The sequence below is a fragment of the Diadema antillarum genome, unplaced genomic scaffold (genome assembly GCF_040938485.1).
Source record: "Diadema antillarum isolate AM-2024a unplaced genomic scaffold, OU_Dant_1.0 seq00000503_RagTag, whole genome shotgun sequence".
In the NCBI taxonomy this organism is placed as follows: domain Eukaryota; kingdom Metazoa; phylum Echinodermata; class Echinoidea; order Diadematoida; family Diadematidae; genus Diadema; species Diadema antillarum.
The window spans coordinates 1,316,753-1,343,554 of record NW_027271460.1 but is presented as its reverse complement, the minus strand read 5'-3'; the positions used below and the strand labels follow the sequence as shown (position 1 = coordinate 1,343,554).

At 37.8% G+C, this 26,802-nt stretch overlaps 1 protein-coding gene across 1 annotated transcript in view; it reads right to left on the bottom strand.

Moving 5' to 3' along the window:
- Positions 1-26,802, bottom strand: part of LOC139733917 (zinc metalloproteinase-disintegrin-like MTP8) — a 118,997-nt gene that overhangs the window by 28,707 nt on the left and 63,488 nt on the right. The window contains exons 3-7 of the mRNA XM_071644731.1: positions 22,462-22,538; positions 19,974-20,052; positions 18,092-18,168; positions 16,014-16,123; positions 10,618-10,748 (exon numbers count right to left, since the gene is read on the bottom strand). Coding sequence (XP_071500832.1) covers positions 10,618-10,748; positions 16,014-16,123; positions 18,092-18,168; positions 19,974-20,052; positions 22,462-22,538 — 474 coding nt within the window. The remainder of the gene's footprint in view (positions 1-10,617; positions 10,749-16,013; positions 16,124-18,091; positions 18,169-19,973; positions 20,053-22,461; positions 22,539-26,802) is intronic.

Sequence of the window (26,802 nt, the reverse complement as noted above, 5' to 3'; positions counted from 1 at the left end):
TTAGGCCTACATGACTATGACCACTTTAAAAAAATGCAGCCAAGAAAAGAACTAAAACACTCACATTTATTTCATACACCCACTGTGTACATTCTTTCTGCCTTATCATTACGGAGCTATAGATTTGCTACATGGATGCTTTAAATAGACGATGATTGCATTGGCTGTTCTTCTCTCTCTCTCTGTTTGTTGTGTTGTAGAGAAGGTTTACATTATATGAGGACTCAGCCTCCACAAATTAAAATGGTGCCCCCATAACATCATTGCATCGAGTAGCTCTCTATGTCGTGAATCGAGCGGACACTGAATGGCCCAGAACCAACCATGAAAACTAAGAGATGCGAGATCAATTTTCATTAACAATTTTGCACATGCGCAGAACAGGTTTCTCGCCTCTAATGTCCGCGTCCCAATAATCTAAAGCTCCCTATCATTAAAAGCTCTTTGAAAATGTCACGGCATGAGTGCTAGAGGCCTGTGTAATTGATGAGTCTTGGCTATAAGGTCACATTTTTCTCTCTTTATCTATTTTTTTCTGGGGGGGGGGAGGGTGGGGCAGCTTTGGGTAGAGCATACGAGGGATCAAACAATGCTTTGCAGCAAAGGACCAGTGCCACCATGGTGCACTCCTGAACTCCTGTCTTCTACCCCACCCCCTCTTGTCTATCTCCTCCACCCATGAGTACCGGTACCTGGAGCCACCCATGATGGTCACCGTCTCATGAATATTCCCTACCTCTCCTCCTCTGGCCCTGTTACACACGCAAACAACCTCAGCTCCATGAAAACCTGCACCCTCATGGCCAGCAGCATTGGGTACGGTAACCTAAAGACAAGACATTCATCATGCCATGACATCTACACGCAGCATCCTCCAGTCGCTGACTGCATCTGGAATATCAGCATCACGCATCTCGAATCCTCATGGGGGTGATACACACTCGATGCGCAAGAACTTTGGATGACTTGCGTCATCTCGTCACTCTAAATTTTACTTCAGTGTGATCTGAATACACAATAGACGTATCGAACAGGATGTGAATTGACCTGAGGTCTACATGACAGATCTAAACAAGGTCCTCTGTTGGTTTACAAGACACTTTCTCTTGTTCATACAAAATTCCACACTCTCAAACTAACCCTCATTCAAACTATCCCTCATTCAAACTAACCCTCATTCTATGAGAGAAATGATTGCCTGATTAAAGTGTAATATCCAGGAAATATCTATCATGCTTTATTAAGAGAAACTTGTCCAGTTTAATGCATAGACAGGTTGGCTGAAATGTACTACAAGCTATGATGATTCCCTACCCCCCCCCCCCTCCATTTTCAGAAGCTGTTTCTTTTTCTCTCGCCCTCCTGTGGTCTCACAGTATGACCCCCTGCAGCTAGTGTGGGCACTAATGACACGTGACAGCTAATTATCCTGGCAGGCACAATGGGCTGTCGAGACGGGAGCTAATTGCAGCCAGGGCTATCTCCTCAAACCCATTCTACATACCACCGTTTGCTGGGTTCAAACTGGTCTCAGAGTTGAGGAGGAAACCCCGGTGATGAGGGATTTCTCCTCTCATTTTGCTGTAAATATGAATCCTGGTGGGAAAACTTCCTTTTCTCTGATGACATGAAATGTTCTGGGAAAAATGTGAAGACTGAGTGATGCAAACAGCTGTCTACCGGTATATCACATGTGGCGCACGTGGCAACAATATGGAGGCAGGAACTAATGCATTGCAGGTTAGATGCATGGTTTGTTCACATGTAAGTTGACCACCTAATAGTGACTGGTGAGACAGTCACCTGTAAACCGTCCACAGCAGTTTGGTACAAGTGTGAACAATCCCCTGTGAGATTAATATACCTTTACAACATCCCTACATGGACTGTTCCCAAGATTTGACTCATGTGTGAACATAGACCCCCTATTCAGACGCATGCCATTTTATACCAAAACTCGATAACAAAACGACGTATAAAGAATCATCGTATAGCCGACAGACCGTTCAGACACTAATTTTGACAGTTCTGGGAAACGTCGTATAGATGTGCAGTTTTCCACTGCGCATGCTGTTATACATTGTAGTCATGAGTGACAGCTGTGGGGTCACCTTTCGTGCGCGCTCCCATTAAGCCCCGCCCAGTTATACCGTTCTATGGTCGCCCTACGTTCAGACGCACACGGAATGCTGATTCGTCGATGCTCTGACCATCGTTTCGCTATAAGTCGTTTCGTTAGTCAGCATTCAGACGTATAAATTCATCATATAGCTATACCGTTTTGGTATAGCTATACTGTTCTAGTATAAATTTTTTGCGTCTGAATGCCCTGAGAGTCTCTATGCTCTCTCTCTCTCTTACCCCATTTTTACTAATCATAAAGAGGGCTCTGAAGCCTCCTCCAGCAGCTTGAGGTAGCCTTTTTAGCTCAGTATAAACAGACAGAATACGGAAAACGAGATCTGATCAGATCAGGTTCTGAAACCACCTACAGGGGGTGGTACCAGTATGGTGGGGTGTGACTTGGTCTTTACATGTTGTCAATCAATCTACAGCCCAATGGGAGGTGGAAGGCAATGCTGTCATCATGCAAAATGTTTCGCTGACTAATCTGTCACGAGTGCAAGACATTAATGTGGCATCCCTTGAACGCTTCAAGCTGTTCTACCTCACACCTGCATTGGAAGCCATTCATCTTATAGATTTCAACATCCAGAACCCATGTGACAAATTTATATACATTCAATGACTTCAAATGGGACCACTTGTTGCCTCCAAATACGACTTCTGTTCAATTATTTCACAACAAATGGGACAATTGATTCTTAAATCCACACAGGGATACACATCTGGAACAAACATCCTCCATCATTTTTGGCATTTATGTTCATGTTGTCATGCTCTTAATTCTGCTCTTCATTTACAAGTTACATCACATCGTGAATGATGAATTAAAGAAATAGTGTTAACAAAGGGTTCCTGCTGGATTTCTTTTTCTACTTCTTTGAAGGCACTGTCCAATGCCCTAATGCAGGGCCAAATGGACAGGGGTACGCTCATTTCCCTCTCTTGGAACACACACAGGGGCGGATCCAGGAATTCCGTAAAGGGGAGGCGCTTTTACAAAATTAAAGGGGGGTGCACGCCCCCCATTTTTTGTATTTATTTTGTTTTAGCAAAAAATAAAAAGGGGGCGTGCGCCCGGTGCCCCCCCCCCCCCCCCCCCCCCCCCCCTTGGATCCGCCACTGACACACACACAGCGAGGAAAGGCATTCCTTCTGAAGAGAGCCTCAATATCATAATTCCTTGGCTGAGGGAACTCAGCAGTGATAAAGAAACTTTTAAAGAGATAAAAATCACAATAACACTAATGCTACGGGCCAATGATGCAGTATTGCTATCCTACAGTGACACCAACATGACACTATTTGTCGGAAGATATGTTAGTATGACAACAGAGCCCCAACATCCTGCTGCATTGAATACCAAATGCTTCGACCCTGTGATGAAAATGAAAAATCTCTGTCTGAAACAAGACTAATATTCCATCATACCTGAAAACCTCATTATTTGTATTAAAGTGTAGCTGGATGCAAACTGAGACCTTGGGATGCCTATTTAAGAATTACTATCTCATAATGAGAAGTCATTTCAAATGCAATCATGAGCACAGATATTTTTCTATTATTAACTTTCCCATTTCATGCGAGTATGATTTGCCAACGACATCCCAAGAATGGCATCCCAAGGATGGCATCACGCTCCTCACTGACAGGTCATGTGATCTCCCACATCATCTCTCATTGACAAACATCCCATAATTAACAGCCAAAGACTGATTATAACCAGTATTTTCACCTCTTAGCACCATGGAAAACATTTGACCAGCATTTAGTACCAAAGTGTTCATCAGGGGATTGAAACAGGAACCTTCTGGTGTGCGAAGCAAACACACCATCCTCTGAGCCAGTTCAATCCTTTCAGACATTCTGATTGACGACGGTCTACTATATCATTTTGATATCTTATGCTTCATAATTTAGTGAAAGTATCCAGCTCCATAATTCAGCGATCACATCCAATAACTTCCACACTCACTGGCTCTCTCCAATAATGCCTAGATCTACTGAGGTTATAGTGTGAATTAGGAAAATGAGGTTATGTGGGCTACTTTATAAGGGCCATCTCAATAAAATGAATCTTGAGTAAATTGCTCACAAAAATAGACTCAACCTTTATGAGTTGGAACAATATGAGAAATAGCAGTGACCTGACTTAGTAGGTTACTGCTCCACATTGGTTGGGAAACTCTGAATATATACTCTGCCATCGGTAAAAGACCACGACCGACTTCACTAAACTGGCTACCTTGCTACACGAGAGAGATCTCTTTCTTTCAGTACATCCTTCAAAGTGCAGGGCAATATCAAATGACTTTCTAATAGGATTCTACCAAGGAGGATGGAGACTCAAGATTTCACATGAAGAAACATCACAGCCCTTCCTGTAGAGTAGTTTTAAAGCTGTTACATTCAAAACCATCAACATGACTTTCAATGAACTTGCCTTTGGTTACTCCACTGCTAGGTGGCACTCTCCTTACAGATGAAAAATGAGAAATGTAAGTTTGGAAACAAAGAAAACAGAAGAAAAAAATATTGTAGAAAATGGAAATGGGTTGGTTGGTTGGTAACCTAGGATGGGTGGATTCTACCTTTAAGGCTGGAATGAGTCACAGACATGTGAACCGATGTATCATAAGACTCGCTGGCGAGGAAGAAATCCCACAGACGGGCAACCACCTGCAGGGCTCCTGAAGAAGGCATCAGCACGCAGGGGGTGCGTCATGATACCCATGATGCTATCAAGACCCCCCCCCCCCTTTCATAGACCAACCAATCAAAACTCTCATTAAACCTCCTGGACAACCTCACACCACTGTGCTAATATCTCATTCATACATAGGGCCATGTAAGGAGCTCTACCCTTATTGGATTTAAAAACTCGTAAGAAGTGAAACTTTCACATCCTCTGCCCTACTGTTTTTCCTCATAGTGATTTCAACAATGCCCTTGGGATAATCCAGCAAAACAGGTTTGATAATGACCTGTCATGACAATCAATTGCAAATTTATCAAAAAACTTGCTGTGTTATCAGAGCATAAAAGGGTATTACTCCATAATGTATTACTGACCTTCTTGTTCTCATTGATGATATATTTTTCAACACTGAACACAAAATAATTAAGTTTTGCACACGTGCCAACCCACTCCTCCACCTTTATCCACCCACGATCTAGAATGTGCTCGGAAAGCAAATGCCAAACCCTGCCTCGGCACAAAATACTTTATTCATAAACCTAATTGCATATCACAAGATTTGATCACTTTGGAGAGTTGCTCGTGGGAATGCTCAGCACACGCTTGACATAATTTACTTCCAGGCAAGCAAGCCCATTCTGATAAAGTACAGACCGGATATTTTGTGCTCTACAACCTCACTTAATATCAAGAATATCAAGGAATTTCACATAAATAGGTAATATTCTGGGCACATGAAATCTAGCTGAAGCAAGAACAGAGACAATGCTTACTACTACTACTACTACTACTACTGCTGCTGCTACTACTACTACTACTACTACTACTACTACCACTACTAATTACTACTACTACTACTACTACTACTACCACTACTAATTACTACTACTACTACTACTACTGCTACTACTACTACTACTACTACTACTGCTACTACTACTAACTACTACTACTACTACTACTACTACTACTACTACTACTACTACTAATAATAATAATAATAATGATAATAATAATAATAATAATAATAACAATAATAACAATGAAAATAATGACCAATCTTTTGCAATGCACATTTCCAGTCAAACTGATCAATGTGCCTCACATGATAAAATAATTTCATTGACAAGGTCAAAAAAAAAAATCTTTTTGAAAATTGACACTGAGTGTAATAAGCATAGTTCCTTTGACATGATATTCCTTGCTGATGGTCCATAAAATGACAAACTCTGCTCACCAGCTGCAGTTTTTATACATGGCATTTAGATTTGTATATCATCAAAGGTAGAGCACAATTTATAAGCTGAAGAGTGGGGAGAGTGTAACATTCATGATACATATAGGAGCTGAAATGTGCAGGCAATGAAAAGCCAACAAACATATTTTATATGTGACTCTTTTATCAGTGCAGAAATGAACTACTTCATCTTGAACAGGCTAAATTCCTTGGCATGATCATTTTTTTTATTCTCAGTGAAAACATGAAACTTGACGCGGGAGCTGCATTTATCTCCTGTCATGATGAGATGGGCTTTCCCATCTCTCTCTCTCTTTGTGGAGTTATTTATCAGGAAGAGAACAAGTGGAATGACAGGAATGATGAACATTCATTCCCCTTCTACCTGCTAAAAAAGCCCTTTTGATTGATATTCCCAGGCAGCCTAATGAATAGAGGTTGGAAAGCGTGGATATTGCAGCTCTGAAGCAGCGAGACTGTCTGACGTGTACTAAATATAGCGCACATTCACTGAACTAATGGTATCATGTTACTACCATTTGCTGGGGGGGGGGGGAAATGTCACATTCTCTTTTAAGGGGGCACATTCTCAAACAGCTCGCTACAACAGCAATTATTCATGATCAGTGTCCAAAATAAGAAAAATTTCTCCCATTCCAGCAAAGTTCATCTATGTGGGGAGAGTTCATTCACATTCAGTGGGAGTTACGGTTTCCTGGCAAACTTAAGTTTCGCAGAAAACCTCTCACACGACTGTTTTCTCATGCTGTAGGAACCACAAAATCATGTGAAAAGAGAAAACATTTTTTGTTGTTCCAACTACATCAGAAAAACTGGTTGGTAAAAGCAGAAAGCTGTAATCCTGGAACAACTTCTAACCTGGTCTTTATTTCGTGTCATTTTGTGTCGTTTACGAGAATTGCTCACCGCGGGGAGTCACATGACCTGCGTGACGGTGAATCTCTCTCATCGCTTCCCTTCTTCCGCTAAAAATTGGAGCATGAGTCAATGATTAATCACAGACTTGCCCGACTCTTCTATTTCACTGATTAAACTTCGGTGGCGCTGAGCCTTCAAGGGGTCATTCCAGTTTGATCTCAGGTATGCACCAGAAAGACCCTTCAGAGCATCAATCTCTGTGACGCACATTAATGTACCGTTTCATCATAGTTATAATTTGCTGTTTGAAACATAAGCTTTGAGTTCTAACCCTAAGAATCCATTCACATAACAATCTGTCACTATTTGATGACAATTGTGTTTTGGGGGTGAGGAAAAAGGAGCATTTGATATCAAATAACTCTCTTTTATCATGTCGAATTTGAATTTGGTGGGCTAAACATGTTATAATCCAAGGATATGGGAAGCAATTGTCAATCAACTTTGATCATCCTCTGAATAGTATGACCATAACACTCATACACCAAACGTTAACGAGTCACAAGGTAACTGTCATGGAAAGACAGCCAATAAAGCTCACAAGACCCCTATATGTCGGCTATACCCCTCAGCACAGAATAGGTGTGAACAGGGTTTCTGTTCTGTCTAGTTTTTCGAGTGTGAAGAGGGGGGCTGCAGAGTCACGTAGCAGGCAAATGTATCTGAGTGCAGTGACATTTTATATTAGCACTCTCCCCTGCAGAATGGGCATACTAATGCACTGTGGCTGTCTCTCAAAAGAGCTCCTCTCTGATGGGGGAAGGCCTGTAGGACACTAATGCACCTTTGGACATCAAAATGCAGCATTTCACACCGATGGTAAACCATAGTCTGTGCAGTGCTTGAAAATAGGAATAGGTGATAGGGAGGAGATAAAACACAAGAGGAGCTTTTCCCTCTAATCCTTCTCAAATGATCGCTTTGAAGATAACTTTGTTGAATTCTCCAGAACACACAGGTAGGCATGCTTGAAGGAGCTCTCAGAGTATGGCTGTATTTCTTAAGTGGTTTCCATTCCTCCTAAATCTTTCCTCTCCAAACAGACATTAGGGATACACATTCTCCTCCTCCCTTGGAACAAACATAAAATAAAGCCAAAATAGAGTTCAGGGGAAATATTCCTCCCCTGCACCACTTGAACATTGAACTCTCTGACATTCAGATCACGTCCCCGTCTCAGTTGAAAGGAACTTTCATCCAAAAGAAGATGTGGCAGGAAAATGCGGGCCTGTAAGATAAAGCTCTCGATCCTGCTTTAATTCATATCTCCTCTACTTTTGAGTACCTGCAAATAGTGTAAAAGCTGAGCCTTTATCTGACGGGGATAAAACCCAACTAAAGAAGTTATTTTCAGAAAAATGATAACAAAGAAGGAGACTGGAGAAGAAAATGGAACAAAGTCAGATAGAAGAGAATGTGTTCCTTTAAGACTGTGGTTCACTAGGTAGAGCACTAGGACTGTAGTAATGAACATAGCAGACTGGGTGACGTGAACTGTCTAACTCTCAGGAATGTCATGTATGTCTATATGACCCTACATGTCTGTATTTCTAATTGTAGGAAGAGTTCGGTCTGTTTGTGTGTGTGCCTTTACTACAGCTTTCCTCTCTATCTAGTGTGGAAACTATGTATACCAGTAGACATTTTGATATACATACTGTACATGCACGTAACAACATGTATGCACACATATACACGTATCGTGTATCTGTATACTATAGTACATCTCTCTTGCTATTGAAGGTGAATATGTGCATGTGTGTGTGTGTGTGTGTGTGTGTGTGTGTGTGTGTGTGCATGTGTATGTACACGGGGTATGTGTGTAAATTATATCATACATGTTTGTGTATATGTGTGTACATTTGTATGTTACATTGTAGGCCTATGTATCAATTCAATTCAATTTATTGAAAACCAAACCAAACATAGTATGACCAAATGTATGACCACATTGTATGTATATACATGTGTGCATGTTACGTATGTTTTAAGGCTCTCTGCATAAAATCTATTCACTTAATCTTGTTCTGTGACTGATAGCGAAAATCCATCCACAAATTTAAAGGAAAGTAAAGTGTGGGTCACATATGTGACCATTTGGCATAAACAAAATCCAACCAACCATACGACCAACCATATGAAAATGTGTAAGCTTACACTACTAGCAGCTCATATTTCCTCCACTATTCAACAAAAAAACATTGTTGCCGCATCAAAAGCTTGCCCACTTTTTTTATCCTCATACATCATTACCATCTTGATATTATCAGGCATTATAGGAGCTTGAGCACTGTATGTCTCCAGTGCATTGGATTACCGTCTCTTAGTATAATTTGAAATGAATATCTTCTGATTGAACTTTAATATACATTAAAATGCCCTATCTATACCTATAATTGCAATCTAAAATAGAAGTAGTAGTAGATGAAAAAGAAGAAGAACTAGAAGAACAAGAACAAGAAGAAAAAGAAGAAGAAGAGCATTAAAAAAAGTTACGAAGAAGAAAGATTGCTCATCGCAAAACTGTTGTATCCACTGTTCACCACATAATTACAGTGTCCACGACAACAGTTTAAACTCCTTACAATTGAATAGCTGACACTACAGTCATTGCTCTTATGAAAACTACAATCATGGTACATATGCCTTGTGCGACAGAGTGCTGGAGCAAAAAATAAATATTACAAAGCTTCATTTAAAAGCAACCATCACGAGGTGTGGATATCATTTCATTTCTATCAAATTTGCTTTGCAATTGGCCTGGCCCCACTTCTAACCATAATGGCACATCCAGGGTTAGGCCCTTATCTTATACAGGGTATTTGAAAACAGTGTCATAGATGGAATTGGCCAAAATCATAAATTCTGCATAAAAATCACAAATCAATTTACAAGTATTTGCCAATTCAAGAGCAAAATAAAACTTGCAGGAATCAGTATAAAATTATGAGGCTTCTAAAACTTCTGTAACTTGGGGTGCTTTTAACAACTCACTTCTGGCACAGAATTAAGGTTTTCCAAATTAACAACTTTCAGGGAGTTTTGGGCAGCTGATAAATGCAAAGCTGTTTTGATTGTGGGGTTAGAAATGCATTACTGAGAGTGCAGTTGCAAATGCATTTGGACCAGAAACACGTTTCTGTAGAGATGATAAACGCGAAGTCGCTTTGAAATGTGTTTATTACTCTGACCTGCCCACGCCAACCACTGCTAAATACGCATCTCTGCTCCTCAGGTCAAACTGCGCAAGGGAATTGCACAGTGACAAGGCCTCCCAGTCAACTCATGACAGAGTTGATAAACACAACAATTCCAGTAACGCGATGCTTGTTAGGTGTAATACAATTTTATATGTTGATTCTGCGGAATCAAAAACACACAAAATTCATCTTACTTGGCCATTCACAAAAATTACTCGTGTGGAAATTTCTGCCTTTACAATAGTAGTGAATACCTGAGCGAGAAGCTTGTACATTACAGGGCAAACTTCTCTTCTCTCATCTTTGTTTTTTCCCCCTGCATAGGAAATCGTCTCTGATAGATTGGCTCTACTCAGGGAGGCATCCTCTGGAAAAACAGAAGAACAAGCCAAAACCAAATCCAGAAACTCAACACTTACCTCCTGGTAGTCATTGACAATGACCAATTCGATGAATTTGGTTTCCGTGTGGATGTCACGGCGTTGTCTGTGATGCCCATCGGAGGACTCCTCTTTCTCTTCTTCATCGTGTGACGTGTCCAGGTCGAATGCTTGTGATGGAAGATAAACAGAGGATGCACAGATAATATATAACAAGAAGAGAAAAGCTATGATGAGAACAAAACTTGCGAAAATATCCTGTAGTCTAAATGCAAGATCTATAAATACAAAGGTTTTTTTGCATCCACTCAGATGGACAGAAATATCCTGCTAATTGCTCATCACCGTCATTTTACGACAAAATTGTGCATGCCAGAAATCCACTGAAATGGTGAACTTTACCCTTGTGTTTGTGTGCGGTACTATCATGTGTTTAGAATGACACGATAAAAGATCTCCAGATCTTTTGCTCCAGTGCGTTCACACACTCACCGGGCAAGCGAATTATTGCACTATTTCTCAAATTATAGCACTAATTCAGAAATAATGGCGAGATTTCTTGGGATTTAGATGGCAATGTTGATCGCACGACTCAGTAGGATTTTTATGTCTATACAGGCTAATATCTTGAGAAGATGGTACTTGGGGATGGAATATCATTGAAAACTTCATTAAAACTCCCCCTAAGATACTAGTAAGAAAAATGAGAAAACATTCCTAAAAGTCTGACTTCTTCAAATTGTTTCCATTATGCACCTAAGGCATCTCTCACTCATTGAAAGATAAAAATAAACCTCACAATGTTTGATGTTGCTAGAAGATGTTGATCATGAGCACTGTGAGAAGTCGTCATTTTATGAGGTTTTTTTTTTCCAGTTCCATTAAGGAACCCTCTTCATGTTCAGACTAATCCAATCCCCCTCCCCCTTTTGATGCTTGACAAGGACCTCATGGTCTTGGTGACACTTTAATAAGATTTTACCCTCCACCACGGTACATCCAGACAACCTCCCAGGAGAAATTTGGCTCCTCGCTCACCCCCAGAGGGCGATAACACAACCTCCTTCCGGAGGCAAGGTATCTCATCCAATATTTCCCTCCGCTTCAATAAACTTAAATTTATCTCATCGCTCCTGACATGCAGAAATATTGGTAAAGAGATAAACAGCAAGGCCACTGCCTCTTGTCTGAGACCCTTTCATTTAGACCCTGGTGCAAAAAAAGGAAAAAAAAAAATTCATCGAAGTCATAAGTGTGGCTATTCACACAACACGACATTTTCTGAAACTCCTTCCATTCCTTGCCTTTGTCACATCAAACTTGAAATTTTACATCATACCAGAAATAAAATATGATAAATCTAGATGTTACTGATTTGTAAAACCAAATGTGGGTGAATTCAAGTTGGCATGAAAGGAACAACAACTCATTCATTAATCAATAAACATTACTGTATAGATACACTCCTAGAAACTTTGTTTTGGTACAGTAAGTCACAGTATATGATTGTATTTCTACTGTTAGTATTTTCCTTTATCATAATGTATTGATGTTGCACAACTATGTATATGTAAACGGTATACTGTATCAGTAATTGCATTCTGTTGGAAATGAAATGAACAAAGTGAATGCAATGAAATGAGAAAAAGAGTGGGTTAGGGTCGACAACCTGCTTCTTCTTTGTATGATATCAAAAACAAACCAAAAAACACCAAAGTTTAATATCAGCCGAGGAGCTTTCCTCCAGAGAAAATTCAAAACCAAATTTTCTGACTCAGTGTTCGTTCCTAGCCAACAGCATTCATTCAATAACTCTGACATACACTTGAATGCTCTAATAAAACATCAACTCGAGCAAAATTGAGAGAAGCGTCTTTTTTTTCATCGCCAAATACAGCCCCAGGCTGACGTTCTCTACTCTATACTCCAAACGGAAACATCTACGAAGAGATGATTTTACATTGCCTGAGGAGGGAAAGTGAAAGGCTGTATGAAGAAATGATGTAAAAGATGATGAAAATATTGGGGTGAATTGAGCTAGCACAATTGGAGTAAATTGAGCCAATTTGATGAAAGATAAGCACTCTCTTTCTGAAAGGAAGAAACATCTGAAAAACTAACATGTCTAAAATTTCAGTATTTAACTTTCTGACAGCAAAATATAAAAAAAGTAGGACACTAAAGAAGTGGGACAACACAAACTGTATTTTTTGATGGAAAACTAAATGGCTGTGAACTGATTCAACCTCACAAAGTTTTTTTGTGTAGAAACGCAAAAACAGCAACTAGCAATGACCTGGTTACTTGCAAAGTCTTGCAGCATTCTACATTCATCTGATATGATTGAGTTTTACCTATTTCTAATAATTCAATAAATCAATAAATTTTCCTCACGGTCATGAACACACTGCACTGCAATATCCTATTGATTTCACATTTAATAAGGAACAAGAACTCCTTGGGCAATTCCAAGAATCTCACAAAGTGTCACTTTGTAAGCTGATATCTAATTGCTAGTGGGTCAAGGATCTCCTGGTAAGCTGTCACAACATTCCAACATAATTAAACTGATGAAGTTTGTCTTCTCCTCACACTGTGTCCTGCTCAGCCTTTTCCTCTCTACCTATTTCATCCAATTGTTGAGAAGCTATGTCACAATAAATATGAACATCATAGATGGACTACAGGGGATTAAATATTCTTTAGATTCTGGATAACTTTGTATTTGCCATCATGAACTTATTCAAGAGAAGAAATCTGAATAATGAATCACACACATAACTCCAAATGTCATGATTATTTTCTTAAAATTAATCTGCAAAGAAATATGTGCAATCATTACCTCATTTCCCTCATCAAAAATTTATTTTGTTTCTTTCAGAGTGACACTGATGTGGCCTAATAACAAATGTAACATGATGTAATAATTATGTAAGTGTATTACAACGATATAATACTATCATGAAGCATATCAACATATGCAATTCATAGTGAATCATACCATCACTACCCACTGTATCATATCATGTTATTTTGATTCCAGTTAACCATTGAACATTGGTTTCAATAGTATGTGACTTGATCATATGATTCAGATTGTGACAGGAATTCAAATACATCCTTATCGAATTTCTAAAATTACTGTGACACAGCAGATCCTTCACTTTCTTTTGATAGTTAATTACTCTAGTTAATTTTAATTAATTACTAGGATAAATAATATATGTGACACTGCACCTCAAAACACACAAAAAGTCGCCAGACATGAATTCTTAGTTTAGACCATATTCTGAAAGAGCAGACTCTAAGCTTTAAAACGATGTATAACTCAAATCAAATGGACTCTCCTAACCTATCTAAATATTGGAAAGAAAGCACAAACTCAGGAAAAATGTGAACTGAGAAAAGAGGCTCTGAAGTACAGTGTCTATTCAAGCGCTTAATCTTTACCAAACCGTGCTGGCTGTGCGATGAATGGGACAAAAAACAGGAAATAAACCACCAGAGTAACCACAATGAAGGGATTATTAGATTGAACTGAAATTAAGCATGCCTCATTAACACATTCTGTCCATAATTGATGCCAACTTTCAAAGCAGTAACACTATCCTTTCAAAAGTTATTAGAGTTGAAAGTGAAGAGTGTGGACAAGGTTTTTCAGAAACGAAAAAGGGATTCTAAAGACACACCTAGTCACACTATTCTACCAAAAATGTTCGAGATAAACTGCTAAAAAACCACACTTTCCTGCCCGTTTTATGATACCAAATTTTAGCATAATGTAAAAGAAGACCTGCCCTTTCAGAAAATATGAAAAACTCAAGTTCGGCTAGGTTGACCCATTTCACTCATTTTCAATCCTCACGCAAAATCAGTGTGTGCGACTTTATGTTCGTTTTGAGGTGCACGGTCACATATCTAGGACAATACACACTTTAACTTGATAGTGCAAAACACAAGCTGGCTTTATTCTTCCTTTAGCCTATGACTCTGATACATACACCTGTTGGCATCATGGCCTACTTTAGATGATTATTTCACGAGACTTTGGAGGAAATTGCACAAAGTTGAACGACGCTGTCACTGTCAGAATTCTGATTTGACTTAGTGCAAGAACTGGATGAAATAGCTCATGTGACTACAGAAGACATGTGTACGATCTGTCATCTTCTACTCCAGCGTCAGAAATCATTTCCCATAAGGTGCTTTTTTTTAATATCTAAACCTGTCCAGACCACTCTCATCCCTCCGGTATACCAGGGTCGTTCATCTCGCTGGCAGTCATCCCCCCTCTCATCGCCATGGCAACCAGTAATGTGGGATCAACAGATAGTTCCACGCACTGTGACCCCCGTGTTTATTGATGTCAGAGACAATTTCCTTCATTGGTGTGAGGCATTCATCTCGGGGCTACAATCAGTGGCTGGGTGAGGATGGGCCAGAGAAGGGAAGAACCCGTTTGGGAATGACAAATTTTACCAGCGATTCTCTCCATTCCCTGCCTTGATTATTCTCTCATTGCACCTCTTCCAAGTCAACAGCTTGTCATTCTCTGGCTTTATGATCTATTCTCATTCACTACACAGTCATATCTTTGATGTCATGAAATAATCTACTTGTTTTTCTAATAATTTCTATAATGCCTGTTTTTTAAGTCTGTGCTAAAGGCAAAAACTTTCTTGCATACATTTCTTTATTTTCATGACCATTCTTCAGAAGACTTTCTCTTTCTACATAGCTGGGTTTTTTTTTTGTGTGTGTGTGTGGTTTTTTTTTTGTGTGTGTTTTTTTTTTTTTGGGGGGGGGGGGTTCAACCTTGTTTGTCATCCTAATTCACTCATTCTTTCTCCCTTGCTGATATTTCTACTGAAAGTTTTAGATTGAAAATTTAATATTGTGATTCACAATACGCTACAGCATGACCATGTCATTGACAAAAAAAGTAATTTTAGAGTTTGCTGTTGACATGTTTCTGATCATTATAGGTCTCTCTTCCCCTTTCTCTATCACAATTTATTCTATCACTGAATAAACACATATGAGTGCATATGTCTGTATTTCTGCTCAGTTCATCAATCATGTATATATCTTTGAATCTGCCTATCTGATCACATTCATCTGTCTATCTTTCAACCTTGTTCCTTTACGCATCCCCAAAGTCTGCTGTATTTGTGGACAACCCTAAATCCTAATTTCTATACCCTGACATAGATACAGAAATGCGAGAATTGTTAGGTGGTGACATCATCCTACGTAAGTTGATCATTTAAGTTTGAAAAATGTCATGGCTCAATGCAAACATGAGACACAATAATATTTCACAGCTTTCTCATTCTGATTCCAATTTCAGAGACATGTTTTTTGTTCTATCTATATGATTTCATTCCAAATAGCGAAGCAAATGGGTAGGCCCTATGTGATGTATAAAAACTCACCGACTGTCTTTTTGTCTTTGCGGTCCTGAAGTCTGTAGACTAGATGTTCCTCGTCTGATTCTTTGAGAGGCTCTATGAAGTAGGTCTCTCCATCCACATTCACCACACCACTGTCATGGCCAAAAGAGAGGTAGAAACAATGTGAGGAAAGATGGACAGAAAAATACATCACAGATAATTAACATAACGTATAATTATATATATGATATATAAATATATGAATATATGGGTATATATATATATATACAAGCACAAATATATACACATATGTATAAGTCCAGTTGACCAAATTTACTGATATAGTTCATGATCAAAACACACATCAAAATACATGAGATATATGAATTTATATATCAGATATATACAGTATATAATTCTACATATATATTCCTAATATATTTAAGACAAGACCGAAAAAGAAGAGAGAATATATAATGTATGTCAACAGAGAATGTCAAGAGACCATACAAGAACTAAGGATATGCCCAGAATGAAATATAGCATATTTTACAAATTAGATATTGGTGGAAAAATGCACACACAAACTACATGTATACACATTGTGAAGAAGTAATGATCACCACCATCAAAAAGCACTGCTCTGGTACGAGCATAAAATTTGTTAGTATTCATTATGTACTGGATGCTATTTTAGCCTAATCTCTCCCATCTCCATCCTTCCCCCCCCCCCCCCAAACAAACAAACAAACAAACAACAACAACAATATATATCTACATATGTGTGTATATACCATATATTCTGTAAACTTAAAAACACATATCACTACATCCCTTTCTCAGCCAACAAGACACAAAAGACATATAGTCTGGATTATGCTTTCCACTGACACCAGACTAATGATGAAAAAAGAAGAAAGGAAACCTCAGCCCATCTCAATGCACAGGTTGTGATGGATTGGATTACATGGGATGCAAGTGAACCCAAGAGACCGGTGGCCGATATCTACACCAACCATCCGCACTTCATCCTCCCTGACCTTTTTTTTCCCCCCCAATTGCACCCCCTTAAACAAGATCATCTCCCCATAGTCTCCACTGGGATGTATCCATACATCATGGACAATGCCTACAGGACAGAAAGCCATGCACTTTGCAGATATTACAGCCTGAAGCTATGGGCAATTTTATCATCACCTCTGCATGACCCAAAGTTATCATTCTAGAAAACCTAATGCATTATTCATGAACCTCAATTTCCATACCCACTGGTATAACCTTCAACAATTTAAACCACACCTTACCACAAATGATAAGTACAGTGACTCCTGGTTTTACATAAAATGCATTCTGTCACGAATAATACTGTGTATTAAACTTGTCAGCAATGACACTCATATACATAGGATGACTATAAGAGTGCAATCTAGCCATGACACTCATAGTCATCAGTCAAGTCAGTGATTCTATGATTACCATCAGATTTTTACAGCAAACTTCCTTGCATTTTGGCCTTAAACTGTTAAGGAATAGTAACTTTGCTATTACACACATTTCCTATAGATGCTTTACACATTCATTAATTCCAAACTGTATCTAATGTCAAGGAGAATACGCCCTTACACATCCACTGTAACGTAGGACCGTTTCCAGTGGGCAAAGCGATTTTTTTTTTTTTTTTTTTTTTTAGGTCAAAAGTACCAAAGGTGTATACTACTCAAGAAACAACAAGATCTTATATAAAAAGACAGCTACTTTGGCATTCTTGTAATATATCATCATCCTGCATGATAAGTAACATTCAAATTGTTAAAACTCTCATAAGATTATTCAATTTCAGTATTTCTTGTTGATTTAAGATTATTTTCTGTACTCAAAGTGATTACTGTCACAGAATAAATATCTCTTTCTTACTTTCAATTATACTTTTTTTTTTGTCAGAAGTCCACATTGCTGGTACTTATCAAGAAATCAAAGTATGACGCTTGCATTTATTCAAGAATGCATTAAAAAGTGCCTTCCTCCTGTTGAATGTCATTCCTACAGAGAAGAGATATTTCATTAATAACAAGGTTGAAAGTTATTTGAGGGTTGATAGAAAAAAAAATGGCAAGCTTTACCTGATTCCATTGCAAGTACTGACTGCTACAGAAGACTTGATGGATCCTCTCACCTTACCATGGTAGTAACAATGATGCTGTCATGACAACAGAAAAGAGGAGAAACAAAATGATAATAAATCATATCAAAATATCAATTTATAAAATGCAGAACCTATGTACATGATATACTCTTCTGTGCTGCTGCTAGAGCTCCTGATACCTAAGCTCAAACAATAGCGAACAGTAAAATGAAGAGATGTATTTAAAGTCTTTATTTGAATGATGCTACAGCGGCAGAGTTCCTGATTTCTAATGGCAAGTTATTCCGAAGTTTGAAGGCTGCACAGGCAAAAGCTCGGTCTCCTGATGTTATTGTTGCTTTACATGTTGGGATTTGTGGAAGAATGTATCTTGATGAATGTGTTTGTGAGATTTTAGTAATAATGGTTTTGTAATATAACTATGGGTTTGACCAATAAGTGCCTTGTATGCAATCAGCCTAAAATGATATTCATTGGTGAAGTGGAAGCCAGAGCAGATTTCTCAAAAGAGGAGTGATCTTAGAGAATTTGAATCTACTATAGGTCAGCCTAGCATGGAAAACATGAACATGAAAGCTACTATTGCCAATAGAATGTACAAAACATATTCAGAAGACATATCCCAAACATCTCAGTCAAAGCAAAAAAGTATTCCTAAACTCTGACCTATAAATGCATCCCTTACATGTCTCAAATGCATTTATTTCAAAAGAATACATACCAAAGGTCTACAGGCTGAAATAATGTTCATGATGTCTGAGGATTTCTAATGTTCTTGCTGACCTTTTATCCAAAAGAGTCAATACTATTTGAGCTGTAAAAGCCGCTGTTTACCGTTGGGAGTACTGATTTAAAAAATGTTCCAAGTTATCACATTTGATGCATAGACTGTATGTGCAGTTCAGTCAAATCACAAAACATCCTACCATATACAAATTTTGCAATAAAGCCACAAATAAAACGGATATATCACTAATTTTCTCAATAAACCATGCCTGCAGATGGTTTGTTCTAGAAACAATTTTAACAAAGTTTTTGTTAACATTTTGTATATTTAACAATACTTGACATTTATTATATTAACATTTTTTTACACTGGTTATTTCTATCCCTAACTCACATTTCAGAACTATTTTGAAGCACTGATGCTGGGTTTTTTTTTTTCATCTGAAAATGATAAATAGTGACTTTAAATTAACCTCAACAACAAAGTGATGGTAGAGATTTTTCATAACTAAAAAATAATTCATGATGATTGATTACAATGCTAATAACAAAAATCACAGTAAGACTGATGATTAACACACCAAGAACAAAGATAAGTTCTATCATGTAGCAAAATCTTCACTGATCTTCGGAAAAAGACGATGAGTTCATCATATTCACAACAAATCTATGACATAATCATGTCCTCAATATATAGATTTAATGTTACACTAAGTACAGCAGTGTTACCAAATATGGATACATATAAGAAAAGCCTTCACTGTAATGTTCTTTGAATGACACCATCAAGTGAATTTGTTTCTTCATACCACATCAGCTACCACTTACAGGAAGTAAAAGACTTACATGCAAGATACATTACTCATGCACTTTTGTCTCTGTAATTTCCTGCTATAAAGTTTAAAAGCACATAAGAAGAAAACGACTGAACTTGTCTTTCCCATTACAGCTAAAATTATCCTCAAGATCTAATCCTACTTTGGGTCATTTCCGGGACAAGGAATCAGAACATCACAATACGAATGAGACAGACAAGGCTGTCTGGATGTCCCCTCTTCCCATATGACGAAGGGGTTTCCCCCTGTATGATGTCACCACTCCACTCTTTCCCTCAAATGTGTCATGTGACTTACGTGGGGGTGTGGCTTGCGTGTGATTGGTCCACCATCCTGGGCATAGGATCGCGTCACAAATCTAGCAGGGAAGAGATTTCTGGAGGAAATTGAAAGAAGAGAAAAAAAAATCAGAAACACTGATCATTTGAAAAATCAGACAGATAACAGCTTCTTTCCCTTATATAAGAAACCAACATGCAGGATTACTGCACCAACCACAGAAAACTGGAGTTCTACGATTTTGTCTACTACTTTCTGCCATGAAACAGAGAAAAGATACAAAAAACATGAACACTGTTTATGGAGTTATTCCCTTTTGCATCACAACCAATAAGGTTTTATTGTGATTACACACTGATGCCGACCCTATTGATGCAATGATTGCATACATCTTATGGACATTACCTTTCACCAGAAAAAATGAATAGTGCAAACATGATTCCACTCATACATGAAGAACTCGCACAGCAAGCTACCCCAGAATTTGTGTCACTTGCAGTTTATTGATATTATATGATATCAATGTATGTCCCATGAAGATTTAGCCCTTCTCAAAATATCTTGTGAGTACTTACACACAAAGAGCTTTCCTTTAAATCTATCTATTCTTTTCTCTGGTGTTTAGGTGTAGAAACTAAGATTCACTTGTCCACAAAGAGTTCTAGTCTACACACAAGTCATTTTTCATAGTAGTATCAATTGCTATTTCAAGTGCCACCCAGAAAGACTATGTTTGCAGATATGTAGTTTATATCTAAATCTCTTGGAACCCAGAACAAAGCTTCTGAAACCAATTCTCCAGACTGCCCCTCTTCAAGTTGTCCGTCACTAAGACCTTGCAATGTTTTGGAGAGGCGCTCATAAAGGAGGACTTCATAATATGCGGTCTCCATAAACACTCTGCAATGGCTTGCTATGGATGATGCGGACTCTACAAATATTCTGCAATGGCTTGCTATGGATGATTTGACATGATTCTTTACAAAAGGTCACTGTATCAATTTGTATGTTTCTTTCATGGGGAATGCCATAGAGGGAATGAATCTTTTATTAACCATTTTGGTACTGAAATGAAATAAATTCATAATGGGGGATATAGACAAATGTGCATTACAATGAATCTTTTATCAACCCTTTTGGTATTGGAATGAATCATACTTATAATGGGGAACATATACAACTATGCATTGCAATAAAATGCATTATAAGTATTTTTTTTTTCTTGTATAAGGTTATATCCAGTCTCACTTTGATATATTCATACTTATTTTGACATAAACATGACCCTTGCAAAATATGCAAAACATCGTGGACATGTTCAGTTGTTCAGAATCTTTTGAAATCATGTTTTTAGATATACTGTATTATCAAATTTTTTACTCCTATCGGCAAGGGAATCTCAATGTGATGTCTTTTTATGATGTTATACTACAAATATACCCAAAAGTGCCCACACTTCATCCTAGCGGCTCCAAATAACTGCACCTAGAAAGCCAAGCTTCCAACGACTCATTTTAGTGCACGTCTACACCTCAGAATTCATTAGCATGCAGTTTTAAAGGTCAATTTATGCCTAATTTCCATCATGGAACACAAATTAATATATCATCACATTAAGGTAACTGAGTTATATTCATCAATGGAGCATTAGAGCAATATGTATCCCACTACAGGTCTTCCAGGCATCATGTGATTTGCTTTATACATTATTCCTGTTCATTACATGATACAAGCTCGTACATCCCTGTCTCTTCTGTATACCCTGTTATATATGTAAGGAGATAAACTTATTTTATTGTTTCCATTTAGGTTAACATCTTCATCTTATCTTAGCAATTATTTTTTTCACTCAACAATATAGTACTAAAAAAAACAGCAATATAAAATCATTTCATCATATTTTTCACTCAGTCAATTTTTGATCTTTGTTTTTTCATAGAAGGAGAATGGGTATACACAATGATGATTAATACAAACTTGTCTCCAAAGTTCCTTCCCCTCCCTCCCCTCCCCCCCCCCCCCCCCAAAAAAAAAAAAAAAAAATCTCATGCAGAATGCTATTCACTCAAACTGATTCCAATCTGCATTGCATTCTGAATGGAATGTTGCAAACATACAATCTTCCACAGATGAGATGGAAAGACATTTTTCAGGAAAAGAAAACATTGCACTGCGTGGAACATGTCCACATCTTAGTAAGATCACTGTACAGTGCAGAAACAAACATCTGCTGGATATATCCACACTATACTTGAAATCACTACCCACCCTAATCTTTTCTTTATGGAGTTACTGATATCAAAAATTCATAGAATAAATCATAATAGTCACTATTTCTTGAATGCATTATGTGTCGTTAATGCCTCATACTAGGAAGAAAAAAAGTTTCTCAGAACAAGTGTCAAATTGGTAAATTTGTCCACTCACGAATACCAATATGATGATACTAGAAACAATATGCAGTAAATGCAAATTGTACTTCGAAAGATAAGTGATGGATACTTACTCATTCAACTCTAAATCTATAATTAGTTCCTGTCCAGACACTGGAACAATGATGCTAGTTTCTCGTATATGTCCATCCTGAAGAAATAGGAAAGAACAAAACATATCACAAAGTTTAGTTTTGTCCCAATTTATGTATGTGAGATACATGAAACAGATTTCCTTCAAACAAGATCACAGGTTGTTACTGTATGTGATTGATGTGCATGAGCAAAGAAATGAACATGACATGTCACACTTTATTGTCAGAAAACTTGATATTACAAATGAAGAATGGATTGTTCACATTGATAACTATGATAAAAGCATGAATATGTACCACAAGAAAAAAAAAAGGCTATAGAATATGGGAATACATTCCCTTATTTTAACTGAGAACACACCTGGGCCCTGTTTGATCAAAAGATAAAATCAATTTTAAATTTCCTTACCACACAGGCTGCCATAGACTTAGAGTTGAAATCAACTATATAATCAATTTTAACTCTTCACAAAACAGGGCCCTGATCATAACTTTCAAAGAAACTCTACACCAGTGTATGTGACTTGCACTGTACAGTGCGTGCATCAATTTTTTTTTTCTGTTTTGTTTTAGTTTGCTTAGCACTTTGATCAGGCATAATCAGACCAATTAGCGACATGCCTTTACAGGCATCGCATTTTCTTCTTACAAGCTGGGAATCTAGCATCGTTCTAGGCCTCCTGGGTTTTTACGGGTGATGGCTAACGATGCTATGCCAGCGCTTACTGGAGTGGTCCTCTTCCTGCCATGTGCTCTACTCAAGAGCCCTTTTCACTCAAGCATCCCCCTGTCAGTCCACTCACTAATGCACAGTGCTGCACTATGCTCATAGGCTAGTCCCACCTACTGCCATTCATGTTATTGAGAAAAAAAAATCACTGCGTGAAGCTCAAGTCAGCTCAATGACGTTCCCATAAGTATTGAGGTAATTTTAATATGATGCTGCAGATATTATTAGCTTGTCCTCATACACCTGGTAATTCTGAACATTATTACACATCCTCTACTCCCAGAGAGATTATATCTGCACTGGCTAAAGTGATTGAATTGCCATTAAATAAAAAAATACACATAAATTGTAAGTTTTACACAGAAACATAACTTTATCTTACCGGGTACCTAAAACTGATGTATCCTGTATTACTCAAAGCAATCGGAATTCCTTTGATGGATTAATGCGTACCCTTTTATCATTCAACTTGACATTTTATAAAATGAGGATTTCTAGTAAAGACAACACAAATTCTGATAGATAAGAGCTATAAAGTATAAATATTATTGATGCTAAACTTTCTGTCACTCCCACTGATAGTTCTAATATGATTTCCTAGTAGACTCAGCAGACCATGATAGATCAGGGATATGAAGTGTAGGTTGGCTAAGTGCATTTGACATACAACTGTTTCAGCCACAGATCATCCGACAGAAAGTGCCCTGCCAGGTTGCCATGGTTACAGCACGGGTTAATGCCTATGAGGTTTGGCCATTGACGCCAGGGTGGTTGGTGTTTTATGATCAGAAACAGAACTATATCCTTTACAAGCCCACATCACGGGGGGCAGCATTAATCTTCAGAGGGGAAGAGATTTGAAATTGTGCCAAATCGAATAATTGTCATGAATGACAAGTAGGCATTGGATATCTAGTCTATCCAGCATCTAAGATGAATGTTTGTGTGACTGTTGATTCTCATGTTTGCATGGTACAGTAATATTCAATTTGACTCACTTTTTTTTTCAGTGGAGATTGAATGTCCCGCACTTGAAATTGATTAATTCTCATTAATTCTGGAAAATGCACATATTTTTGATACAGAGGCAAGAATACTTCTATCACCATGATCAAAATCATGATTTTCACTACTATCATCACTGTTGGCAAGTTCACAGCTATCCATGATATATACCATTTTCCCCCCAAGAGCTTTATATGAATAATTTGATTGCAAAACAAGTCAACTTCATTTTTGTTCATTTTGTTTGTGATTAAACCAGCTTAAAAAACAGAGAAAATGGTAAGAAAATATGGGATATTTTCAATGATAACTTCAAAAATATTCATCATTAAGCAACACAAGAGCTATCACTGAAAAGGTTTAATTTTGCTCTGTCTAATAATGAACTTGCTGTAAAATGTTTTAGAATGATGTTTAACCCATTTTGCGATAAAACTCTTATATTGTCATTTTAAGCGGCAGAAAGACCTTAAATGGATGGCATTGTTTCGTTTCAAACCTGGCTTCAGGATTCTCACTTTTTTAGATGAGCTAGTGAGAAACCTCTTACAACATATGAAATAGTATATCATTTCAAGATGAATTCAATGTTTATTTGATAAAAATTGGTTTTGAAATGGCTGAGATATCCAAAACAAAGCAATCCTAATAAAAGGTGGGACCCACCTTTTATAAGGATTGCTTTGTTTTTCTTTGTTTTTGGACATTTCAGCCATTTCAAAACCGATTTTCATCAAATTAACTTTGAATTCCTCTTAGAATTGCATGCTTTTTAATATTTCATGAAGTGGTTTCTAAGTATCTTGCAAAAGTTTAAAGCTGAATCCTCATCTCAATCAATACTACTCCATCCCTTTAATGAGGCTACAACACATCCCTGAATCATAAAAGGGGTGGGGCTGTGGAGACAGGAAGTGGAAGTCAACTCCATTCTGTGGTGGGAGATGATGGCATCAGTGGTATCATCCAGAAATCCAGAAAGACTCAAACTTGGGTCAATGCTCTCCTTAACTATCACCCAGAGGAAGCTCCTCCACCAAAAGGAAACAATAAATCACATCGTTCGTAGAAATCAACAATATTTGATCTTCCACACTGTACAGAAAGGATTAACAAAAACTGTACAGCAAGTATAAGGTCCTTGGCTAGATGACATCATATTTGTGATATCAATCTTCATAAATCATATAATTTTTTTTAAGGCTGCCATGACCTATCAAGTACTCCTGCATATTTTTCCCTCTTAAAATTGAAATAATTATCACTAACTTCTTTGTTTTCATTGTATTTGTTCGAATAAGTTAAAATTAATTGTGATTATTATACTGCAAATTTATTCCTGCACTTTGTTCAGATACATGTATTGTATTGTTAGTAAATGCATGACTTTCAGAGAAAAAGGCAGAAATAAAATCAGTGGGAAACTGAAAGTAAAATGTTAACAAAAAAAATAAATCATGTTACGATAAGGTAGAGCTAAACAAGACATTCAGACATAGATGTACATGAACAGATTGCTGCATAAGCATTAGCACTTGCCCGATTGCCCGGGGCAAATAACAATCAAAGTCCGGCAAGTGTTTTGGAACAATGAAAAACTAGATATATCGCTACGGCTACTGATATGCCTCCGCCATAATGCATGGTTCTCCTAATAGGTCTATAGTACAATGTCTTGACAATGTGTGATGACAGTTTCACACAATTGGCAAAATAATAAAATGACAGGTTTGACACAAATGTGCTGAATGTTCACTTTTCTAGAACTAGGTTCAATTGGATGAATGATTAAAATGTCAGAGTGCAGGTATTTGGGGAACTGATGATTTTTACTTGACTTTTGACCCTTTTATAAGTTCATGCATTGAGTAATTTTCAAGGTATTGAGAAAAAGTATAATTTCAGTATCAAATGGGAAAATAGCATTATCTAAACCTGGCCTTTGACTTTTGACCTCACAGTTCCAAAGAGAATCACTGTTAGGTTGGCCATGCATAAATATGTAAGTTTCATGATGATACCTTGAGTTACTTTCGAGATATGGAGGAAAAAGTGCAATTTAGCACTTTCACTTGACCTTTTACCATTTGACCTTTGACCTTTTGGCAAGAAACTTCCCCAAAAATATATATTGGGTAATACATGCCATACATCAAGTTTAAAAAAAAAAACCTTCAGGCATATTGCATTTTAAGGAAAGTAGTGATATTTTGAGGAGTTGACCTTGACCTTTGACCCCCTGACCTTTGACCCATGACCCCCAACTTCCCTAGATAATCACTGCCCATCGGTACAAGCATATATACTAAGTTCCATGAAGATACCTTGAACCATTTGCGAGATATGGAGAAAAACATGAAATTTCAATTTTTTTTTCACAAAATAACCTGTGACCTTTGACCTTTGACCCTGTGACCCTAAAATCCACACAAAGTATTTTCCCCTGAGGATATACCCTCATACCAAGTTTGATGTAAAACCACCACACAGTTCTTGAGATATCGACAAAAACAAAACGAGACGGACAGACGTACGGACGGACGTACGGACGCTACACCTCACGGTGATATACTTGTGTGTCTACC